At 40.4% G+C, this 24,458-nt stretch overlaps 2 protein-coding genes across 7 annotated transcripts in view; both read right to left on the bottom strand.

Annotated features, from left to right (window-relative positions):
* LOC135485578 (1-phosphatidylinositol 4,5-bisphosphate phosphodiesterase beta-1-like) overlaps window positions 1-7,236 on the bottom strand; it is a 74,763-nt gene extending 67,527 nt beyond the window's left edge. For 5 of the 6 annotated variants that reach the window (XM_064767741.1, XM_064767740.1, XM_064767742.1 and 2 more), the window contains exon 1: window positions 7,021-7,236. In XM_064767741.1, the coding sequence (XP_064623811.1) occupies window positions 7,021-7,119 (99 nt within the window). In that variant the 5' untranslated portion in view covers window positions 7,120-7,236. The remainder of the gene's footprint in view (window positions 1-7,020) is intronic. The other variant, XM_064767745.1, reaches the window with a different exon arrangement.
* A 1,709-nt stretch (window positions 7,237-8,945) lies between these two features.
* On the bottom strand, window positions 8,946-24,431 carry LOC135485577 (leucine-rich PPR motif-containing protein, mitochondrial-like). Its single transcript, XM_064767738.1, has 33 exons — window positions 24,289-24,431; window positions 23,706-23,890; window positions 23,179-23,301; window positions 22,855-22,976; window positions 22,571-22,629; window positions 22,253-22,339; window positions 21,978-22,016; window positions 21,699-21,786; window positions 21,050-21,352; window positions 20,613-20,756; window positions 20,414-20,483; window positions 20,026-20,162; window positions 19,744-19,831; window positions 19,417-19,511; window positions 19,033-19,182; window positions 18,772-18,846; window positions 18,343-18,396; window positions 17,871-17,999; window positions 17,313-17,455; window positions 17,116-17,201; window positions 16,675-16,909; window positions 16,313-16,437; window positions 15,908-16,014; window positions 15,460-15,619; window positions 15,016-15,164; window positions 12,755-12,903; window positions 12,356-12,429; window positions 11,910-12,042; window positions 11,558-11,676; window positions 11,046-11,227; window positions 10,755-10,842; window positions 9,974-10,116; window positions 8,946-9,547 (listed from the first exon to the last, which is right to left on the bottom strand). The coding sequence occupies exons 1-33, from the start codon at window positions 24,429-24,431 to the stop codon at window positions 9,440-9,442; spliced, it is 4,092 nt and encodes a 1,363-aa protein (XP_064623808.1). The 3' UTR covers window positions 8,946-9,439.
* Window positions 24,432-24,458: the final 27 nt, after the last annotated feature.

Raw genomic sequence — 24,458 nt, 5'->3', positions numbered from 1 at the left:
ACAATAATATTGTTGTTATCATATTTTTGGTTGTTGGGTGCAATTTTCTCAGGACAGATAAAGCTTTTTATCTCTCATTTCCTAAGAATCGACCCAAAAGATAAACTGGTGGGAGAAATATGCAAAAAAATTAAGTGGATGAAAGTGAATTATGCTAAAAAGAACGTACTGACCCAGTATCTTTTTCTGCCTTGCCACCAATGATGCTCTTACCGCTGAACTGTCATGGACCACCACACCAAATCACTTTTAAAGGAAATGATGAGAAGTGCCACAGATGACAATATCGGGATTTTAAATGCAACGTATCATCTAGCCTCTAGGGCAGAAAAAAATATATGTCAACTTATATAGCGATACTTGAAAAATACAGGGAATATTATATTTGACTTAAAGGAGACTGCCACATGTTCCTCCATTCACATACCAGGGTCATCTACATGCTCCTCTCTTACAGACCAGTGATATACTCCTCCTTTTGTATACTATTATCATCCACATGCTCCTCCATTGCATACCATGGTCATCCACATGCTCCTCCCCTGGCATGTGTTATCTAGTAAAAATGACCTGAAGCTTCCTATTGACCAGATGCTCTCAGTCACAATACTGTCCGTTATATAATTGAAGTTGCAATCCAGAACTGAACCCAATATCCGACAGAAAAACTGCATATTCTCGTCGGTGTTGATAATGGTAATCAATGACGATAAACAGCCGCCCAGTTATTGATTTCACCCAAGTTGCAGTGAGGTTTGTTGCACTGATAAAACTGATGCCATATTGTCCGACACCTGACAGGTCACACCCGCAATCAGAGATATAACGCATGAATAAACTGTTAAATGCAAGCTGTTGCATGTTTTGATTGATTTCATGCCTCCTCCAAGTTTGAAGCTGTCACCAGCCTATTGTGTCATGCAGTGCGGTACAGTAGGACAGGTGTAATTGCTTCATTTGCATAGGAACTATTGATCAATCAAAACCTTGGCTTTGGAAACACACAATATTGGATCTTCCCACTCTAAACTGACCCACTTCTGAAGTTAACCTGCCATACTGCACATTGCAGTTCACAGAATTTTGTTGGGTGAAACTGAATGAGATGGATAAGTACCAGAAATTGACTAAAAAAGATGAGAAGCATGGTTACCAAAAAGTGCATAATGGTATTGTGATAGCCATGTGGCAATCCCCTGAATTTTCATCGTGCAACAGGGCGAATAAATTGAATCTAAAACACAAATTTCCAATTTTAGTTCATCACTATCAGTTATTCCAAGCACATTATCTACATTATTGTGATTGCTCCACTGCTAATGTACCAGTAAAACAAGTGAAAACAATATAGCTACACGATACGTCAGGCCTCTCATGGGAATCAACCATCTTGATGAGGGTCGTTTTCATCACATTAGAATTGCTCAACCCTCAGAATATATTCAACTTAAGTGCTGCGGGAACAGAAGACAAGATAAATCAAAAACATAAGAGTATACGGCTTTACAGAAATCTTGAACATCCTTTTATTTTCATGAAGAGAAAAGAACATATATTGTAGGCATTTTCATTCAATGTACCAAGCTGCTTTTATATCACATATTATATATTCATGTTGATGTTTTGCCCCCATCACATCACAAAGGCAATGGCCCATCATAGACTGTTCACATAGCCTATCAAGGGTACTCAGCTCTTGATGGCCGTTCATGACTGCCAAGAAAGTCCAACAAGGCTCTCGGAAATAGATTAGTGTTTTGCCCAGCCATGCCACCTGCTGCTCCATGTTTTAAATCGTGAAATCAATTCGCATCTATTACTACAGGTTTAACCTGGTGTCACCACTCCAAATCGACATGTCACTCCTCAACATCTACCCTACAACTACAAGATAATGAGGAAATGAGGTTGCGCTTTGATCAGACCTATAGAGAAAAGAGTTAATCACCAATCTCCTTTTGGATTTGCACCCTTTCGCGCGAACCAAAAATACCTGCGGTACAGCGGCCATTGCACCATTAATGTACATGTAAATCCACTTCACACCAGTTCGTTACCATGGTTTCGAGATGTTATATTCCGATCAGGAGGAACCATATTTGTCATCCAAGGAAGGTAGACTGCGCAGCTGTAGTTTGCCATCAAGAGATTTGATATTTGACGTCTTTTGTATCGCGAGGTCTCCTGACAACGCGCAAGTACAACAGTCTTTTGAAGACATCAACAACACACAAATGGCATAGATCAGATTATAGCTGAACCACTCGGTGTTTGGTCGAAAGAGCATTCTGGAAAGGTAGTCCTGGATGGTAAGAAAGCCCAATGAATAAGTAAAATTGGAAGCAAAGGCTTCCCTCTGCCATGAAGTAATATGATATCAATACGGAGAAAAAGGACACATTCTTGTCTATTTACATCAAATTTGCTCATTTTGGAATTTTTTTTATAATGAAGTCTCTCATTTGAGATATTCCTCATGTAGACAACTACCGTTTATCTGAAAACTGATATTTTAAAGCTTTATTAGAAAATAGCCATGTGTCAGTATGGATGAGACAGACTAGAAGATGACAATGCAAGAAGAAATCAAACCTAGCATGGTACTGAGAAAGGGAGATTGAACAAGTTGAGTTGTTCTGCTAGTGTTTCCCATCACCTTTGAAGGAAATAGCTGTTACTGTGTAATAATATTCACACAACCTGCATTAATAGTAATTGTATTATCATTGTTTGAACATACTTGCCCAGTGTTTTCATTCCAAGGGCCATAGGCCTACTGACTTCATTCTCTAAAGGGCAATTTGATGGAGATTTAGGCCAATTAGATTAGGAAGGCCGGCCTGCAGTTTGGCACAGTTGGTGAAATGAGCAAAAAGTGCATAGAGGCTGCATATCCAGAAAGACTGTTCCCTTGTGAATTTTGGTGTTGTTTCCAATTGTCTCCAATGGGAATCACGAGGCCCGTGCATCAAAAGGTCATTGGAGAACTCGCAAAAGGGGGAAACTGCATGTGGTATGAGTCTATGCCATGGATGCTGCAGGCAAATTGAAATATAATCTGCTGTCCATATGCCCATTTGTTTCCTCCCCAGTTCCTTCTAGATACATGCACAGGAGCTCGCAGGTTTCTGGTTTCCTTAGTACGTTATCAATCATACTCAAAAATGGATGCGGGCAGCTGGTGCCACATCTGACTGAGGGTAAGCCAATATTCACGAGTATTGCTTTCAAGGATGATGCAAAAAGAGAGTTTCCACAACACGCTCTTTTTGTCTATCAACTGATTTGCTTATTTGCAGTGGCAAAAAGAGATGGCCACTTCGGTGGTTCACCTGTATTCACCCAAGTTACATCCATGCAGGTGCGTGTAAACAGGCTAGAGATAGCAGCCAGTCGATAAAACATACAACTCATGTTCAGGAACAGTTTTATTTCCAGACCGCAAGAGCTACATGTATGCTAAGAGACACAGCTAAAGCAACAGCGCTTGCTAACCACTGGAATGTAGCATCCAGTATACAAATGTAAGCTTGCTATAATGATAGCACAGCAAAGCACCTTGGCCTGGATTGAATTGAAAATAGCAGTATAAGACAAGATGTCACAACCAGAGCTCGTTCTTCTACATCCCACCTGAAAATATACAACTTGTGACCTCCCAATTTTTAAGTTCCATCATGTGTGGACACTTTTACAGACCTTGTTATTTCTTGAATTACAACTGGGAATGTTTTTTACTTCCTTTCACACTCAATTATTACTTCCATATTTTGTCACCCACGCTGAGCAGGGGTGGATGTGAGGGTGTTGGTGGGGGTTGAGGATGTGAGAGAGCAACCATGGGGTACAGCATACAAGGTCAAAAACAGGATACAATTGGATTCGGACTTTGGGAATTAGGACTTGCAACAGCTCTAAACTGGGCTTCCAGAACCCTAAGATAATAGGATCTGCATGCACATGAACTTCAATTGCAACTGCATAAAACGAGTAAAAATCCATTACCTTTGTAGGCTGATAAATAATTCACTGGCTCACAACTGTAACTACTTCAAAAGCTATTTAGGTTAGCCACTCTGCCATGTCTGCTAGCATTTTTAACATCTCTAATTGCTAATCTAGCAATTATGATGTTCTAGTGTAGCAGGATGCAGCACCCTGCCTTTTTCAATTTTCACATATTGCTAATTAATGCATTTCCATTTGTGAAAAAAAGTCAGAGCACTGCACTCTGCCTTTTTCAGATTTTGAGCTGAAATACTAGTAACCAGTCATAAAGCTGGATGGATGTTGGAACATAGAAACTGTGCATCCCTTGAAACTGTAAATGTTACGTAATTTATAGCAGTTTTTGTATCGAAACGCTATAATATTGAGTCAATCAGTCTATTTGCTTTCAGGTAACGTTATTTACATGTTCTGTTTGTGTAAATTGAGACTGCATGTAGCTCAAACACAGTGATAGACATAAAAGGACAAGCGTGCTTAGCTCATATGCCCCTGCTGGACACTCCAAAAAACCTAGACAGTTTTATGCCACTGACACTGACAGTGTTGGTAATTTAACCTTACCTGAATTAGGTTGCACAGAATGATGCCATATAGGCATTATGGTATAAATTTCCTGCCTCCACTTGACAAAAGCCTGATGATTGAATGCAATTAAATGCGGTCTATCATTTCACAGTACATGTAGTACAGATCATATACCACTGCCATTCGCACTGTTTGCAGTGCCAGTGCGAGTGGTTGATTTAAGGCTTACATCAAGTTGTTAATCAAACAACCTCCTAATTATAGCTGGTCCTCCTTCTTCACAAACAAGTGGTCCTCCAATGTATATCTATACATGTATAGGAAAAAGTGAAACATCTGGTTGGGCAACCACACCACTCAAAACAAGATGATAGCCCTGAAATAAGGTGGTCTCGGGCAACAGTACCACTGCTCAAATCACTTTCGTTCAAGGCACAACAACAGCGCTCGCTGAATCGCTGTTGTTGAGCTTTGAACAAAACCTGTAATGACATATGCACTTGGTCGGATTTTCAAATACAAACAACAGATCTTCGAAAAGATGTGGCAAACAAATTCATTCTAATTTTTCAAAATCTGGTAGGCCTATGTCTAAATTACATTCTACTATCCAGGGCATAGGGCTTTTACATGTTCTATTTAATCTCTTAGTTTGGTACACAAATGTAATCTTCTGTCATCACACTAATTTGCAAGCTATGACAGTATAGTCAACATACAATTTATAAGCGATGATAGGTTGAAAGTTCTCGCAAACACAGAAAAGAAACCACTTGGAACAAATGCAGATTTGCCTGCAGACATGATCTGAATGAAGTTGGGTCAGTGGTTGTTATATTACACCACTCTGTAAGTTAGCACAGCCAGGTGAGCTATCCTACAAGTTGTATTCACAACATAACTCAGTACCAAAGCCTTTTCCCAACTGATCTTGTCTAGTTCTGACGGAATGCACAAACAAGAAACTTTGTACCCTGAGAAAGTCATTACAGATACTGTGTGTTGATTATATTACTGAAATTTGTACATGTAGCCTATAGTCAAAGACTTGCATAGGGCCTATGCTCACAAGAACGTACAGAACATCTATGTGAGACAGAGTGGAAGATGAGGAAATAAGACTGATTTATTAATTTCTGATGATATCAACATTGCATCAAAATAGCTAATCCCAGTATTAAGCTTTGAGGAGCAGTCTTCCGATGTCCAAGACTTGGTGGGTCAAGATGCAGTGACTCGGAACTTTTACAGCATCTCATAACATAACACCTGATTCCGAATCTGATAGCAATCTATTACCTCAATAAACCATGTTTTACAATATATCGTAATACAACCAGACAGAATATAATGCGCAGATTTTGGTTTCTATGAACACAGCTGTTACGAAAAGCAAGGCTTGAATCGCATTGTCCCCTATTATTTTTATCATTTCCCCCTTCTGTAATGCTACGTACAACATAGAAACTTCATCGTCATCACCATCATCACCATCATCATCATCATCATAGCCCAACAATAAGTAATGGCAGATTAGGCTTTCTTCCCTGCCTAGCTTCCTTTAAGAATAATAGTTAAGATTTTCTTCAATGAAACCTCCATAACAAATCGGGGAAAAAGGCCCTTTTTTCGCCAAAAGTGCTGAGCCCCTTTGAAATGAAATTTGAGGCCCGACACAAAGCATAAGAGATAACAACTGGTCCATGTATCTCATGAAAACTTGTCATTTACAGTGGAACCTCCCTTAACGGACACCTCTCTACTAAGGACAACCTCTCTATTAAGGACACTAGTTTTGGTCCCAAAGTGGTTTCCATTCACTTTGACCTCTCTAATCTGGACACCTCTCTATTAAGGACAGCACTTTTCAGTCCCGATGGTGTCCTTAATAAAGAGGTTCTCTGGACGCCTCTCTATTAAAGACAGCACTTTTCAGTCCCGATGGTGTCCTTAATAGAGAGGTTCTACTGTATTTATAACTCTGCTCCAGCATCGCTGCAATTAGTGAAGTTACTAAAACAGCAAGTATTTCAGAAACTGTCTGTACATACAGGGTGGTCCAAAAGAAAACTCAAAATTCTTTTATGGGGCATTCCATACATTTGTACCTGTCAGATATAACCATGACACTGACACAAATGACAGGGTCATAGCAGTTACAGGACACAAGCATTACAGCAGCAAATGGTTTCCATGGAAACAGGATACTGCCTCCATTAACAGGCCAAAAGTGGAATGCCTGATATCTACTTCAGTTTTTTAACTTGACAGGGTAGGAATTCCAACCAAGAAAGCACAGTATAATAACTCTTTCAAGGTCATTGAGATAACCATATACATTGTAGAAGCTTATACGTAGTACGTATAAAAATTACATGTAGTTGTAGTGCATTACTGATTACATATGATATGATCTACTGTACATGCCTGAACGCGGAAATGAAACACAAAACCCAAGCAAAAATGATAGAAAAGGGTACTTACATCGTCCCATTTAATGAATTTTTGTCCTGCAACTAAAGCTTCGGGTACACAGATGGCTTTTAACTGAACTACATGTACTCCAGGTTTAGCACCCGCCATTGTTTTAGCTTTTTGGCGTATTCTCCCAGAGCTGACATTCAATTAGTCACCGCCATTGACATGGGGGTGACAGCTTGTGACGTTTTGGCTGGGCTTTTTGGAAAACCAGATTGGGTGTTCCTTTCAAAATTGGTTATGTCCTTTGATAATGCGATTTTGAGAATGAGGCAACAATAGCTTTACGTAAATATCCACTCACTTTACAAAATACAGTTTTCTCTGAAGGCTTTTGTTGCTTCCTACCCTATCCGATAGTGTCGATATCAGAACAGTGCTGCCATCAGAATAAATTGACAGAATCTGTCGGAGGTCAGTTCGGCAAGAAAATCAAAGGAATTGAAGGATCCATTGAATTCATCAACACACCATTAGTTTTCAGTGAAGTTCAACTCAAACTGTCAACCAATCTGGTGACAGTAGCTGCTACAGTGTCTAAGATCTGAATAGTAGTTACCAGTCGGCTTCACTCTCCTAGACACTGTCACAACCAAGCTGATGACAGTAGCTGTCACAATGTTCAAGATCTGAATAGTAGTTACAAGCCGGCTTCACTCGTCCTAGACACTGTCACAACCAATCTGATGACAGTAGCTGCTACAGTGTCCAAGATCTGAATAGTAGTTACAAGCCGGCTTCACTCGTCCTAGACACTGTCACAACCAATCTGATGACAGTAGCTGCTACAGTGTCCGAGATCTGAATAGTAGTTACAAGCCAGCTTCACTCGTCCTCGACACTGTCACAACCAATCTGATGACAGTAGCTGCTACAGTGTCCGAGATCTGAATAGTAGTTACAAGCCGGCTTCACTCGTCCTAGACACTGTCACAACCAATCTGATGACAGTAGCTGCTACAGTGTCCAAGATCTGAATAGTAGTTACAAGCCGGCTTCACTCGTCCTAGACACTGTCACAACCAATCTGATGACAGTAGCTGCTACAGTGTCCGAGATCTGAATAGTAGTTGCCAGCCAGCTTCACTCGTCCTAGTCACTGTCACATCCAAGCTAATGACAGTAGCTGTTACAATGTCCAAGATCTGAATAGTAGTTGCCAGCCGGCTTCACTCGTCCTCGACACTGTCACAACCAAGCTGATGACAGTAGCTGCTACAATGTCCAAGATCTGAAGAGTAGTTGCCAGCCGGCTTCACTCGTCCTAGACACTGTCACAACCAAGCTGATGACAGTAGCGGTCACAATGTTCAAGATCTGAATAGTAGTTACAAGCCGGCTTCACTCGTCCTAGACACTGTCACAACCAAGCTGATGACAGTAGCTGCTACAATGTCCAAGATCTGAATAGTAGTTACCAGTCGGCTTCACTCTCCTAGACACTGTCACAACCAAGCTGATGACAGTAGCTGTCACAATGTTCAAGATCTGAATAGTAGTTACAAGCCGGCTTCACTCGTCCTCGACACTGTCACAACCAAGCTGATGACAGTAGCTGCTACAATGTCCAAGATCTGAATAGAAGTTACAAGCCGGCTTCACTCGACCTAGACACTGTCACAACCAAGCTGATGACAGTAGCCTGAAATAAAAAGGTCACGCCCGTTTTTAAAGCGGGGGACGATTTACAGCACTTCATGCCAAGTTCAAGTTAACATCAAATTCATGACTTAACCATGCCCAGTGTCCTGGTCATAGGATGATGAGACTTTTTCAAGAATTGCTGTCTCAAAAGTAGGGAATAGCCTTTGGAAGGGAGGGCAAATGTTTCCTGACCTCAGCCTTGCACACACTAGGTGATGGAAGGTGGGATGACTGTGAAGGACCTCCACTTTCCCCATCCAAAGAACAATAACAACAAAACTAAATGATACAAAACCATTCACAATTATTCTATTTGACTCATTTTTGCACAATATGTAATTGCATCACATCCGTATAATATTAATTTAACCGAGACGTATATCATGATGAACAAGATACATTCAATTCAACAACTCGCCACTGATTAACCTGACAATGAAATGCATTAAGTCCACTCTGGAATACAGATACAAGCACTGCCCCCCATTAAATTTGCTGAGTGTGGGGGGGGGGGGAGAGCGGGACAAAAAAGGCCACTATTTTCATGACACAAACAAGAACCTATAAGTTTAAGTCAATGGTCAAGAGACCATAACATGTCACTATCCTCTTTCTGAAATCTGAAAGTCCAAATGTGTCAAAACACATCTGAAAGAACACTGCACAGCCAAATTCAATCCAGAATAGCTGGTAGAATATCTGTCTAACCATTAATAATTAATCCGTGGATCCGTCCATGCATACAGTCTCAAAATATCACTTTTCCTAAAATCGTTTATCGTCATGCTACAGTTTCTGCCGCTTTGGTTGATGTTTCTCTCACTGAATCTGACGCCGATGAAGAATCACTAGACACGGCTTTTGGTGTCACTTGTCCATATTTTCCAATCTGCAATAACATATTTGTCATCATTTAAAAACAGAACCCAGAATTCATAACATGCATCCAACTTTTAAACTGCCCATTAAAATTTGACAGATAATTAAATACTCCTTTTTAGCAAAACAGACAAACCATATATTTGCCCATTCTGGTTTCTTTAGTTTTTGTCAACATTCACACAAGAAGACAGTAATTAATATGATCTTGGTATAAACATGAAATTTTTCTGACCGGTCTTTCATTATGAGAAAAGTATCTTTCTCGCAGAGTTCAGCAAAAGTTTAGGTTCCACTGCAAAAAGATTTCAATGATCCTTAGCATTACTGGCAAAGTTCAAAGTCTAGGCCATGAAACCTAACATGGTAATGATGATTCCTCTTGTTATTTCTAACCTGCCCTAAAAGATTAAGGCACTAATTATCCAATACGCACCTGCCAAGGAACAGTCTGGTTATTGGCAACTAATAGAGATTCTAAAACGGCAAGCGGTAAAGGTCGAAGATCGTCGGTCATAAAGCCATCTTCTTTCACCTTTTCTAGCATGTTGAGAGCACCTTGCCAGTCATTTTGTTCACCTGGAAAAGAACGCTGATGCTACAATGAAGGACTAATCATATAACAAAGATAACTCAAAGATAATTTTAGTGCACCGCAAACAAGCGGTTTAAATTGCTGTTGGAAATCTAAAACCTGCAGCCAGTTAATCTTGGCTACGTAGAAAATGTCCAACAGTTAAAAAGCCGACACGACAATTGTATTCTGGCTCATTGCAGGTCTGAGAGGAATGAGGGTGAAGGGTTAACAGAGTCAATAGTTCATGAATGTGCTCATAGTGTACTTGTCCTGGCTCTCAAAACCTGTCCACCAGATGCTTTAACTTATGTAAAAGTATCGCACAGCAGGCTACAACCAGCTGTTGTTCGAAGTAAATATTCATATTTCGGTAATCAAATGCAATGGCCTTCTGTTGGATTAATGAAAACACAAACCTGGAGTAAATATTTACAAATTTGTGGTTACATGGCTGTTACAACATCATAGGATATTTATTAGAATACAGATGGTCAAGGCGTACAATATTGATTTTCGTTGTTTAAATGTGTCAAGTTTGCCAGTGGTTTTATCAGGCACAAGCAGGAAATGGGCAAGACATTTTATGATTTTGGAAATGTGAATGTACATGATTGTTAAACTGAATTGAAACCAGACTCACATTTTAATCCTAACAAATAGCTGTATGCAAACTTGTGGTTGGAGGCATTGCCTTTACTAATGTCGATAATGTACTGCAATAGGTCCTCCTGAAATGTGAAGAGAAAATTTAAGACAATGATACAGCAGTTGTCCATTACAATCAGACTGGGACATTGAAAACTATCAAATGATTGTGACATTGTCTCTTACATCTCAATGACAATAGGACAAGGGCACATCTACTTGTCTATGATACAAGCTGACTGAAGGATCGCTCTTGAATTTTGTAGACTGCCAAAGAAAAACCTACCCTATTATTTCTTTTAGCATAAACACATGGCTCAGCGATTCTGAGATCCTTGGAGAGGGCTGGATATTTCTGAAGCAGTTTGGTGCACTTATCCAGTTGTTCTGTCACACAGTAATGCTGCCAGAGGAAGTTAAGAACTTGCATGTTGCCTTGGTCTGCAGCTCCGAGGATCAAATCTTCAACTGGAATTGTACAATATAGCTTTCAGTTAAATGTAGGACATTTATAACTGGTCACAGTTTTTGTCCCAGCTATGGTTTATGGTCGGTCATGGCATGTCTATGGAAATGCCGTGTGACTGTCGATTCCAATTATCAGCAAAATGAAGAAATAGACAATAAAGCACTACATTAACACATTTGCTAACAATTTCATCATGTTTTCACGTTGAAAGATTTGAGAAAATCTAAACAACAGATGTCATTGAGAGATGGTCCCCAGCAAGTAACACTCAATGACAAGATATTTTGCCTCACTTAAGACTACAAACTTTCCTGATACTGCCCACTTACATTGTTTGAACATAGATGGGTACTTCTCGCTAAATGTGTTACAGGTGTCGGTGCTAAGATATTTGGTAAGATTCTTGGGGTCATTCTGTAGTTTGTCGAGCATTTTCTCAGGTTTGCCACTGAAAGAGATAGAGAACCATAGTAATGTCTTCATTAAATGCAACAAGGGATTGTTTTACGTACATAGTGATGCTCATATCAATACACGTAACTGTCATAGTTATCCGGTCCTCCTTTTTTTAAGGAATGAGTTCTTCAACAATAACAGTAGCACGCTCTCTCCAGATGAACGGTCAGAATAGATCTATAAGAACCATCAGGTCTTGAGGAGTGAATCACCAAATGTTCTCACCTTTCAAGAAAAGCTTTACAAATGGCAACATGAATCATGCCCATGTTGAAAACCCTCAAGTTCATTTCTCTGAGCTCCTCCAAGGCCTGCACATCACCCATTCCAGCTAGTTCATGCACAAAATACTTCAAACCTGAAAACGATGAAAAAATCATTCACAGATGATTAAATGCAGGGCAAGTGAAGAATCTTTAGCAATTTTTGAACGATACTGATATTTTCTTATACCATCTCGGTCTAAAAACAGCTTTGGTATTGTAGAACTTTGCTGTAGATATACATGCAATTGATGTCAGCAAAGGCACTTCTTTTGAAAGAATACAGGACATGATTCTGTAATCTGACACTACGACACGTCAGCGTAGGACAGGATTTGTCAATGTCCGCCCCAAGGATGTGCTAGTAATAGTGAACACATAGTTCAAACAGGACATGGATTCACTTACTTCCTTTCCTTTGAGATCGCAGGAGGGCATGGGCCATCTCAGTGAGGAAACTGAGGCTCAAGGTACCACCAACACTGAAAGAAATACAATATGAAAATGCAGTATTTGTTACATTCATCACACTGTTCCTCTTTCTAGAGTGGATTCCGCATAAATCTGTTCAATGTGACCTTGAAAACAATGCTTTGTTTAAATAGCCTTAGAATTTAATCCTTATACAAGGTGTCTACATACATTGTACACATTAGGACAAGCAAACATCCCGACAATGGTCGTAACAACATTCTTGAGAATGTTTTAAATATCAAAAAACCTTCTCAATCGGTTCCCACAAAAATGGTATTGTTTTGCCTCTTCTGAAATCAGTGCAACTTTTTCCTCCGAGAGTGACTCGTCTACCTTTCTTTGATTTCTTTGATTGTGGTCACATTTCCTGAGGCAGCTTTCTTGATGACTTGAAGTTCTTCAGGGGAGAGAGAAGAGGCTGGTCCCACTTGTTCACTGGATCTGTTCACCTGTTCAACAGTGCCCTGCTTAGGTATCGGCATCTTAAATGAAACAAAAGGAAAGGTACAAACACTTCATTAACACCTTCAGCGCCGAACCCCGTGGCCCAAATCCCCCTCCCCTTTGAGCTGGTTATCGGAGTCTCATGGACTTCATAACATAACATAACATAACATAACATAACATAATTTATTTCTCTCCAAAAAACCCTTTCGGGTATAAGAGGTTACATGATTTAACATTTACATATGGTGGACCAAGCTGATGAATTCTTTACAAAAACTATGAATATTGTCTAAGTTTACCCGGGAACATTTAGTCATAATGCGATGGAAAAATTCATGATAAAAAACCTGAGGTAATTCTTTTAAGTTTGGAAACAACCTTACTCGCATGTGACGGAAATACGGACACGTAATAAAATAATGAAGTTCGTCTCTTACACAAACCTGGTCACAAAGACCACAAATATTTTCTGCAGTTTCATTTCTATACATTCTGGTTACTGTTTCTGGGAATTTTATAGATCCAGTACGAAATTTACAAATACTGACCGTTTGATATAATGGTAACTTTTTAACATAGGGCTCCATATTCAGGTTTTGTTTAAACATTCTATAAATTATACATCTGAAATCGTTATTTACCTCGTTTCTCCATAGTTGTTCACACTGGTCTCTCATTATCTGTTCAACTACAATTTTCAGTTCTCGTAGGGACAAAACCTCGGGAGTATACCAAATTTGAGTGAGGCCACAGCCGTCTAGAACAGTTTTCACACTTTTACACCAGCCTTGGTTTAAATAACCCTTGTCTAAATGCTCCCTAGTTATGTTATAAAAGATATAAGCCCATTTATCTGTTTTTCCAATTCTGAGTCTGTTCCAAAAAGATAACATTCGCACGGCTATGTGAATCTTCAAAGAGTGTCGCCCAAGTTCTCCCATTACCATTACTGTAGGAGTTCTTAACGGTAATCGTAGCAAATATTTGCAAAATTTAACTTGTACACGGTCCAGCAACTCGGTGTTTTGGTTACCCCACACCTCACTACCGTATAGCAAAACTGGTGTGACTACTTTGTCAAATATGTCTAGACTCAATTCGACCGTAAGAGAAAGTCTTCTACACGCTCTCAGTACACCAAACATGGCTTTCATACCTTTATTATATCTATCTTTTATTGCCCTCGCAAAATTTCCATTATATGAGAATGTTACGCCTAAGTATGTGAAATGGTCTACCAACTCGACCCTACCCCCATTATATCTAAATTCCGGTATATTTACTCTAAGCTTTCCCCGAGAAAAAATCATTGCCTTGGTTTTCTTAATATTTACGATCAGATGCCACTCCTCACAGTAATCGTGCAATAAGTTCAGGGCGTTTTGTAACTCGTTAGGATCATCTGCCATAAGAATCATATCGTCCGCATACAATAATATTGCCAGCTTCAAAAAAATCTCCAAGTTGTCTAAAAACTCACATCGGCTATTGATATGTAAATCAGAAGGACCATTAAAACCATGGTCGTTCAAAAAAATTTCAAAATCGTTTAGATATAACGCAAATAAGAGTGGCGACATATTTTCGCCCTGCCTAACCCTGACTTCATGAAAGAACTACGCCATCGCCATCTTCAGGGCAAGGCAAGAACTGAAGACAAAGGTCCTTTCAGTTCCTACCTTGCCCTGAAGATGGCGATGGCGTAGTTCTTTCAAAGTTCTGAACTACGCCATCGCCATCTTCAGGGCAAGGTAGGAACTGTCAGTCCCTACCTTGCCCCGACAGTTCCTGCCTTGCCCTGAAGATGGCGATGGCGTAGTTCTCTCATGAAGTCCAGGAGACTCCGATAACCAGCTCAGAGGGGGGATTTGGGCCACGTAGATCTACGTGGTTCGGCGCTGAAGGTGTTAAAAGGATCTCGACACAGCCAAGAAACCTAGCCAAGAAACCTAGCCAACATCTACAATGCATAGACAGATTAGATTGGCTTTTCATCGTATATTATGTGACGAGAGGAAAATCATATACTCAATACTGCATCGATGAAATCCAAACTCCCCATATCCTGAATCAGAATTCCAAAACCACCTGATGTTTTTCTCGAACATCTACTCCGGACTTATGCCATTCATCACTCTTAAACTAACCGGAATATCTGGTATAACAAATGGCACTTCCATATTGGCAGTCTTCAATGAGTTGCCGAGGTACCGCAGTGTTCGGCCTCTCGGGTTGATGTTTTCCTCCTCCATCACAGTCAACACATTCAAAGCCTTATCAAGCTTCTCCTCATGACCTACAAGAGTGAAATGTTTTCATCAGCTGCATGCAGCAATATGTTGGCTCTTGGCCTGGTTCAAGCCAGAAAGCCAGAACTTGCTCCAAAATTGCTGTCCAAAATTACACCTGAGACAGTATCAACAACGTCACTTACTTGCAGGTTTACTTAGCCATTCCTTTAAAAGTTCACGATGAGCAATTTCTCATGATGAAATGTTTCATTCCTGGTTTAACAGCAGTGACAAATTTACTTAACGTAAGAGACAACCTTAATACAGGAAGATTTTGTAAACTGTATTTTGCATACTTACAGTAACCCTTCATGAGCAGGAAGAGCATCTGTTCTCTGTCTAGGCCAAACAATCCTCGCGTTACTTCCACCAAACTTTCTAGCTCCTTTATCTTTTTCTTGGTGATCAGCTGATTGCCAAACAGCTCCAACAGATCCATCATTGCCCGCATACCTGGAGTCTGAAGTAAGAAATCACATGGAGCCGAGTTCCTTGTTATGACATGAACTGCAAACTAGTTTTAGATCACAGGTTATCTAAACTCAAGAGGATACCGCCGGTCGCCAAAACCTTGAATTTTTCAAGTGACTTTCAACACACCCTCGCCCCAACTAAATTACCCACATCTGTCTATTTTGACCCATATTGTAGGTGTCAGACAAGGAAGGAAATAAAGACAAGAAAATTGTCCTTGGACTTCATTTAGTTATGAAGTGTGGCTGGATCCTACTCATTAACTGAATCTCACCTCAAGAATCCTTTTTGCTTGGGCATCCTTTCCACACTCGACACAACAGTACATCAACTGGTGCAGAGCTTGCATCTCACCCAGGTTGGCACTGGCCATATCCATTACTACAAGAGGAGCAGATATCAATATTATATCAGCTCTATAAACAACATTTCATGACTTAATTATCAATTAGGAGAAAATCGAAAAAACCTGGAGGAAGCAGGCTGCATTCAATTAATTATATTTTCTATTTGTACGTTTTCCTCCATCACTTGCAAAAGTTTCACCAGAAACTGAACCCACAAATTCACTTAATCAGTTAATGCCCACAAATGAAGCCCTGTCAACAGCAGACAATACCTTTATATCCCAGTTGATAGTTTTACATGAATCTCAAATGTCTGTAAAGATGTGACCAACCTTGCTGTAGCTTCTCTGGGTCTTCTCTCTCTATCAAAATTCTGAAGAGACTGTCAAACATTGGCACTCGTCTGTACTGTTTGTGGCAGTATGAGATGGCCTCTAAAGCACCATCGATGTCACCTCTGAAACAAACCAACTGTCAGTCATAAAGTTACCCTTGACATCAACCTTCATCTATGTCTTCTGAAAAACAAAATGGATCCTGACGTCTGAGGTAGTAGGAGATGACTTATCGTCAGGAAGATTTGAAAGGAATCAGAAGCCACAACAGTTCCGGTAACAAGTTAAGCTCCGATGAGTCACTCTCCCCATCACCACATCACCACACTCCCTAACGATTTGTAATCCCTTGAACATACTTCTCTACATAGCCTTCAACGTAAGCACTCAGCAGCTTGTAGCAGCCTTTCTTGATGTATCCTAACTCAAAGAGTGTATTCATGATTTCCACAGGACCTTCCATCAGCCCTGCAGCCTGGCAGTTCTTGATTAGGTTGATGCATTGGATTTCATTCAAGTAGCTGTCACCAAGGTTCTTCTCTTCCATGTACGATGCATGCTTTGCATGGTATTCTTTGAGAGTGTCAATGGCACCTGGTGGAGAACGATTGAGAAAGGACCTGATTAGAGATATTGGATCAGAGCAAGTCATACCTCACCCAAACTGATCAGCAAAAGACCAAAGGAAGTGGAGAGACCGTGTCCCACAAGGGATGAAGAGCCGTAAATATGTAAAGGTGCACTCAACTAAACACAGACAAGAGTAAAGGCAAAAGAAGAAGATTCCTAACAATTCATACCTGCTGTATTGCCTTGAAGCGCATGGAGAGCTGCCAAATTGACCACCTCCGAAGTGAATGCTCTGAAGTTTGGGTGCTCACTTTCCCTGGATGAAAGGAAAATATTTCATTTTCAATTGTGTCTCAAGTGAAGGATTTTAGCGAAGGGAGATTTGGGGAATAGAAAATAGTCTTGAATGAAAGTTGGGAGTTCTTACAGCATTTCCATATATTTTTTTGTCTCTGCAAGATCCTTTTTATACCAAGCAGCAAGATGCATCATCGACCGTATCAGATCTGGGGTGTAGATGAAACCTACTCCATCAAGTTCAGCTTTGATTTCATCAGCTTTCGAGGCATTCTGCAAATATGATATTGAAACATTGTCACATCTTAAGACTGAGAAACGAAGGATACAGGAAGGCAGATACAGTAGAACCTCTCTATTAAGGACACCATGGGGACTGACAAATGCTGTCCTAAATAGAGAGGTGTCCTGATTAGAGAGGTCAAATTGAATGGAAAGTACCAATTTGGGACCAAAACTAGTGTCCTTAATAGAGAGGTTGTCCTGATTAGAGAGGTCAAATTGAATGGAAAGTACCAATTTGGGACCAAAACTAGTGTCCTTAATAGAGAGGTTGTCCTTAATAGAGAGGTGTCCGCTAAGGGAGGTTCCACTGTACTATGAGAAAGCTTTAGCACAAACTAGACTTCAAGGATAAAGGTAAAACAAACTTTCATACAATCTAAGCTGTGAAAATAAACCAACTTACGCCTGCCTGACAGTACTTCTCCAACAACCATCTCATCGGGCCCTTTATATTGTAATTGTTTGCTCGATTTTCAACCAAGATTTTCTCCAGTTCGTCGATGGATTTTGTTCCAAATGATGTCTGCTCAAACTGGAAGGCAAAGACAGGAGAAGATTGATTAATTGTGCAGCATCTTCTTCGAAGCATTCTTCAGGTACGGTAGTTAAGATATGTAATCAGACTGGTCTTGTTTATAAAGTCAATAGTCAACATTAGTTCACTCTTATTCCTCCGAGTTGGGCTGCCAGATCCATGTCGTCTGGCCGAACAGGGATCCTCTACACAGCAATAGAAATCAATTTCACTATGCAGCAAAAATGGGAAACATTTCATGGCTTGATAAGTTGTAAAATCAAGCAATGCTGAAAACCATATTCTTTACTATTGCACACTTTGAGACTTCGGAAGCTTGACATTTTTGGAGTCTACTCACCTGTCTGCTTTCTGGCCTTTGTTGATCTGCAGCTACCTCAGTTGATGTCAATTCCTGGAAAATAAGCAGACTTCATTGATAAGTGTGAAACTACTAAATTAGGAAATATCAACAGAGCCAGACACAGTTCCACAAATGACGGTATTCCACAGAGTGTACAAAACTGGAATGGCTCATCAGCCGGGAGTGTGTAACTTCAAAAGCCTTCAGTAGCTTCAACAACCAACCCCAAATTGACAGGCAAGTCCATTGTAAGTTCACCTTCCCAATTAGAAGCAAGCTGTGTTTACCATCTTTCTCAAGGGAGCTTTGAAGCAGTGTTGCTCCAGACAAGAAGCAAACCCATTAACTTTGAGACATAACTGTAACCAATACACAACTTATCTCCCTGGTTTGTGACCTGTAAGAAAAATCCCGCATTACAGTTACCTGAATCAGATCCAATGATAATCCAAATCCTATCAACCTCTGTTTGAGGGCGTCACTGTCAGTAACTCCCAATTTCTGAAACAAATAGTGTCCATTGGATAAGATGAAGAACAAACATCCTTACAGTAGTTGTGACCAGAGAATACCCTCGCACACAGTATTAACATATGCCACTTTAACAATGTAACACTCATACATCACCCTGGAGAAAATGCTTTACATGCTTCATTGACTAATATCGATTAAGAAACTCGAACTTACCCTTTCGACCATAGACTGGACAAAACTTTCAACCCGAGGAGAGTCAGTCTTAAACATGTCCATGAAATTAAAGAGGAATTTAGTGGCCAGATCAGTCACCCTCGTGTTACGCATTGTAATGGCAGGACCATTCTGAGCAGACGCAAGAACCTGGAGAAATAAAAATTACATCAAATTCTATAAGTTTTGAGTGCAAGAGAGTAGGGTTCTGATCACGTCAAGTTATTTAACTTCACCGAAGTTTAAAGACAAATTTTTCTGTCATACAAATACTTGCAAATTTACTACAAAATCACCTAAAAATGTATTGCGATCACTGCAATTTCATTCGAAATTCTAGTTAGAATATCAACACTTAGGAACTAAATAATTAAATATATTTACCTCCAAGATTGACTCAGTATCCTTTGTGGCTCTGAACCAGGCAAACAGATATTGCAACAGGGCCGAATGATGAAATCTAATCTCCTTTTCTTTCACTGAAAAATAATGTAGATCTTTTGATTCAAAATAAAGTTTCATGCCCTCCATCAGATATCGTCTTTGAGCCCGAGCCCATTTTTACTGTTGCAGTCCACAGTTCACAGGGCCATTTAAGGCGAACTGAGCCAAGTCTCAACTGGCTGTATATTGATTTAGTGATGCATTTTTGATAGCTCAATATAAACAATTCCAAACAAGCTATGGAGGGGGGGGGGGGGGGTTACTCACCCAAAGTCACAGCCTCTTTATTCTTTCCAGCTTTCATGAGGTGAATCATGCTGGCAAAGTTGATATCGCCCTCCAGTATGTTTCGTTCCTGAAATATCAATCACACCGTATTGATTAGATTTGCAGCTCTCGGTTCCTCTGCCAGGGCAACTAAGAGACGCCACCACGTGAGCAAAGTGAGTTGCTTGCTTGGTCTTTCTTCTTCAGACCGAAGACGGAGTCACATTTTGAAAATTTTATAGAATAAGGTTTTATGCAATGAAGTAACTGAGCATGTCGTACCATGAGTTTGTCTTTAATGGTCTCAAAGTCCTCTCCTGTCTGCACGAGACTTGGTATGACCTGTTCATGTAGGGTGTAGATGAAATCGCGTGATTCATTCACTTTTTCTTCCATCATTTTTACGGCATCATAAATTCCTGAAATAATACAAATAAGCATCAATAGTAAAATTGATCAATTATCGTTTTCGGGAGAAAGCTCAACAATTTTGCCTGGAGAAGGTTAATCTGTACCCTACATGTGCCCTATCATCATTTGAGTTTAAAGGCCCACTCAGCCCACAAAACTTTTCCATCCTAATTTACAACGGCATTTTGACAAAGATTTGTGCCAACATTAACAACATCCAAGCAATTCTGGATAAGATAGAATCATTTTTACGGCTTACCCTGTGCATTCTTTTGCTTTCCACAGGCAATGAAGACAGGCCAGAAGTAGTGGGTGCGCAGTGGAAGACCCTGAAATAATGAACATACAGTGGAACCTCCCTTAGCAGACACCTCTGTTGATAAGATATCCTCTCTATAAAGGACACCAAGACATGAGCTGGTTTTATAAGGGGAAATCACATTTTGAACTGAACTCACCTCCCTGTTCATCAGACTGAAAGCCTCTTGTGCATAGACAGGTTTCTCATAGACCAGCGCCCACTGTGCGATGAAGTCAAGGCGATCTGTGATAAGCCCTCTCGAGGTCAGGTCCTTCATGATCCCAGCTACATTTTCTAATGGCTGAAAATAAGAAAGGGAAAGATTTGACGCACTGGGAAAAATGAAGTCAAACAATCAACTATTTCGAAAAATCTTCGATCTTTCTTTTTTGTCTGTGTGTACTCTTCTTGCCAGAATTTAAAGCATGCCATTATGGTTTGGTGCCAAGTAGGGTTATCGACCAAATGACTGTTTTCTTGCGATGAGTTTGAATATCATGGGTTGAATACATCTGACAGTGACACAAACTGCCACTAATGCTCCCCCTGTCAATGAAATAAAATGCTTGTTTATATAAAACAAACCCTACTTACTATTTCATGTTTGACCATTTCCTTGATCAAGAACCTCCCAAGTGTGACCTCAGTCCCTTCCATTGGCGTTGGATGTTGCATCGAGAGGAAAAGCTTATGCGCGATGTCATCATGACCTCGTGCCACCATCTGCAGCACTGCGCTCACACACTCCTGGTTATACCCAAACAAGCCGGACTTGGGCACCCAAGAGATGACTTTATCCACATGCTGGTTGTAACCGTTAGCGCAAAGTGATTCAAGGACATCAAAGTAGTGGCTGGGTTGGAACAACACTTGAGATTCCTCTGCCTCTCTTGACACCTATAAACAGACCACAGTTAAGAGCCGCGCGCAAAGGAGCGATTTTTGCCACAGTCAATTCAACTGAAATCATGTTGCCAAATTCAAATACAAATCACGCACTTTGGTTTGAATCAGCAAAGATAATGTGAAGCCATGACTGTTGTGTTCCCCAAGATTTGAAGAAATATACAGATTTGCTCGAGTCACAGCAATGTTTTTAAAAGGCATGGAGTCAAGGGGCTTGCACTTATGATCAGGATATCCAGAGATCAAGAATCTGACTTGCAAAGCAGGGAGTTCACGACACCGATTTGCTAGGATCATTATAGAGAACAGGAGAATATGGGGAAATGGCAATGCTAACCTTTTCAATACTCTCGATGTCACCCTTTCTGGCATGTTCGATCATCAGGGTGGAGTAGGTGTCACCAGATGGGGGGATGCCCGAGTCCCTGAAAGAAGACAAGTGACTATCAGCTTGCACATCTTAGGTTAAACCCACACATTCACATGAAGTTGGATGATCACATCTACCAGAGCTGATATCAGATTTTCAACCCAAAACTTTAACTTTTAACAATGTAATACTAGCAAGTGTACCAGTCCGATGCCAATAAAATTCCACAGAAAGTAAAAGACCTACCTCATAATTTTGAACACCCCAGTTGCACTTTCCACATCACTGAAAATAAACAAGAAAACTTTACAGAAAAGTCGGATTTAAGTGCACTTGTGGACAATCAGCCTATCAGGATATTCTAACATTTGTACAGGTACAAGTACACTGAACAGCTTTTGAGTATTTGGAATCATTTATTCGCCAACATAGCAATATGTATCTTTAGCAGGCTTTCACAGAAAGGCTAACCCATAACTCACTATATAAGCAAATCTGTTCATGTCTAGACTTGCACTTACCCAGCCCGCATATGGCCCATGATCAATGAGTTAAAGACAGTCTCATTTATGGGAAGATTTGAGGTCTTCATGTGCTCAAGGATTTGACTGAAAAGAAATTTAGCAAATTCTGTAAAACTTCACAGGTCGATTGTGCAACATCTAGCCATCGTGTCTTTTGCTGGGTTTTACCATAACAGTAATACTTGTAAACAGTTCTGGTTGGAGTATCGTATGAGATGGTTATACCGAATGAATACCAGGTACTCGAACCTGGATGGAGCACAATCTGCACATCCAAACAACGACATCATAGAGCTCCTTGTTTGTGATTCTTACCTTGCACCTTGCACATCCCCTGTTTGACAATAACCAGCAATCATTCGTTGATAAGTAACCTGCAAAAGAGCAAATAGGTCATTATGAAATCAGGTTAAAGTTTAATACATTTACCTAATTTTGGCAATGTACAATAGGGTACCAGCAAAACTACTGTTGCCGCTTTTGGATTGATGTGACGGAGATGCGATATCAATTTTCTCAGAGTTTGAATGTCATGTTGACACATACCCTAGTGACATTGGGATGCCGACACCCTATTCACCTCTCATGATAATACTTACCCTATTAGGTTTGATCCCAGCACTCTCAGCCATTGTCAGGAATTCTGATGGGGAAAATTTGTGGTCATTTTGAAGGTAGACTTGAAGTAGTGCATTATAGTGTGTCACATCATATTTGGCACCTGAAACATAGATAAAATTCTATATTGTTATCACGCTTACCATAACAAACAAGATTTTGTCATTAAAAAAGGTAGTTATACTGAGATTTGTGTCTCTGGAATGTCTTTGGCTCAGATTCTCTCTCCTTGAAAAGCAATATACACCAATCCTTAAAGAAGCTAGCTTTTTATTTGGAAGAAAAATAATCAGAGAATATCTTACCCAAAGCTTTCAAACCAGTCCAAAGTGTTTCAGCCAACTGGAGTCGAACTGCAGGAGATTCATCAACCATCACTGAACCAAAGCATCGCAAGAGAAGCAGACTCTGGTGTCCTGTTACAGAACCTAGAGGGAAATACAAGATTGGATGGGGTGAAGATCAAGTGCTGGAAGTGGAACACTGCAAGAGGTCTGCAAACTCTTAGGTGTGTTCTTGTGCATTCAAATATTTATTGAACTTGTCCAGAGGGAGATCTACAAGACTTTTTGCTCAGTGAACCACTGCATGCCTTAGCACAAAATATGTCAGCTCACCATTGGAAACATTTTTTGAGTGATTAGCACGGACTCATTATCAAGACCAAGGCAATTAGCTTCCAGCTGAAAAATGGATTGTTATCCATCCAACCCACAGTAATTTTAAGGCGTTGCCTTTTACTATTAGCTTTGGACTTAATTAACGTATTTCTCTGCTGTTCCGGGTAAGAAATACTATAGTATTTACTAGTCCCTCTTGGCTTCACACTCACCAGACTCTTTCACTGCTGCATACGTCCCCATAACGACATCTTTCTTGATGCGCCCTACCCGGCGAACCTCACGGTCAATCATGTTCAGCGCATCATCTATATTCCTTGGCGATGTGGGTCTCTGTCTTTGCATCCAATCTAAACCAAATGATTTTGGTTTCTGTTGAGAATATGTGGCATAGTTTCTGAAAAACATAAGTCTATCAAAAGAACGGGCAAACACAAGAGTACAAGGCCAAGGCAGTACTTTTAGAGGAGATGGTTGTACATGCATATTTTGTGAAAGGCTATGGCCATGGGCATGCCTCATGATGGTCTGAGTGATGCAGGCGGTAGGCCTACCGGTGGTGACGGCGGTACGGTGTTGACAGATGAAAGATTAGTGGATATGTCCCAGCAGGGTCATGAGGGTTCGGGATCGAAGAACCAACTTCAGCATGTTAAGGCTACACCTTCGTTGTGAGAGGAACACTGAATCCATACCTAAACTACAGGACTATCTGCATGGGCACTAAATTTCCTTTCACACCGGGGGCATCGGTCACACAATTCACCACGTTTTCCAACCACTTTAGACCTTTACCTTGTGTTTTTATAGGTTGACTTGAATATCCAATGATTTATCTGTACAATGCTACGACAGTTGTGAGTTTCTTTTACTTGAGATCGCCCCACAAAGGCAATAATTCGGCGAAGTGCCGGCTGACCCCGAAGAAGAGCAGCCATGTTTCGTTAACATGTGTTGTTGTTGTC

Source organism: Lineus longissimus, chromosome 3 (assembly GCF_910592395.1).
Source record: "Lineus longissimus chromosome 3, tnLinLong1.2, whole genome shotgun sequence".
In the NCBI taxonomy this organism is placed as follows: domain Eukaryota; kingdom Metazoa; phylum Nemertea; class Pilidiophora; order Heteronemertea; family Lineidae; genus Lineus; species Lineus longissimus.
Note: the sequence above shows the minus strand (reverse complement) of the source record. Positions and strands in the feature narration are given on the sequence as shown.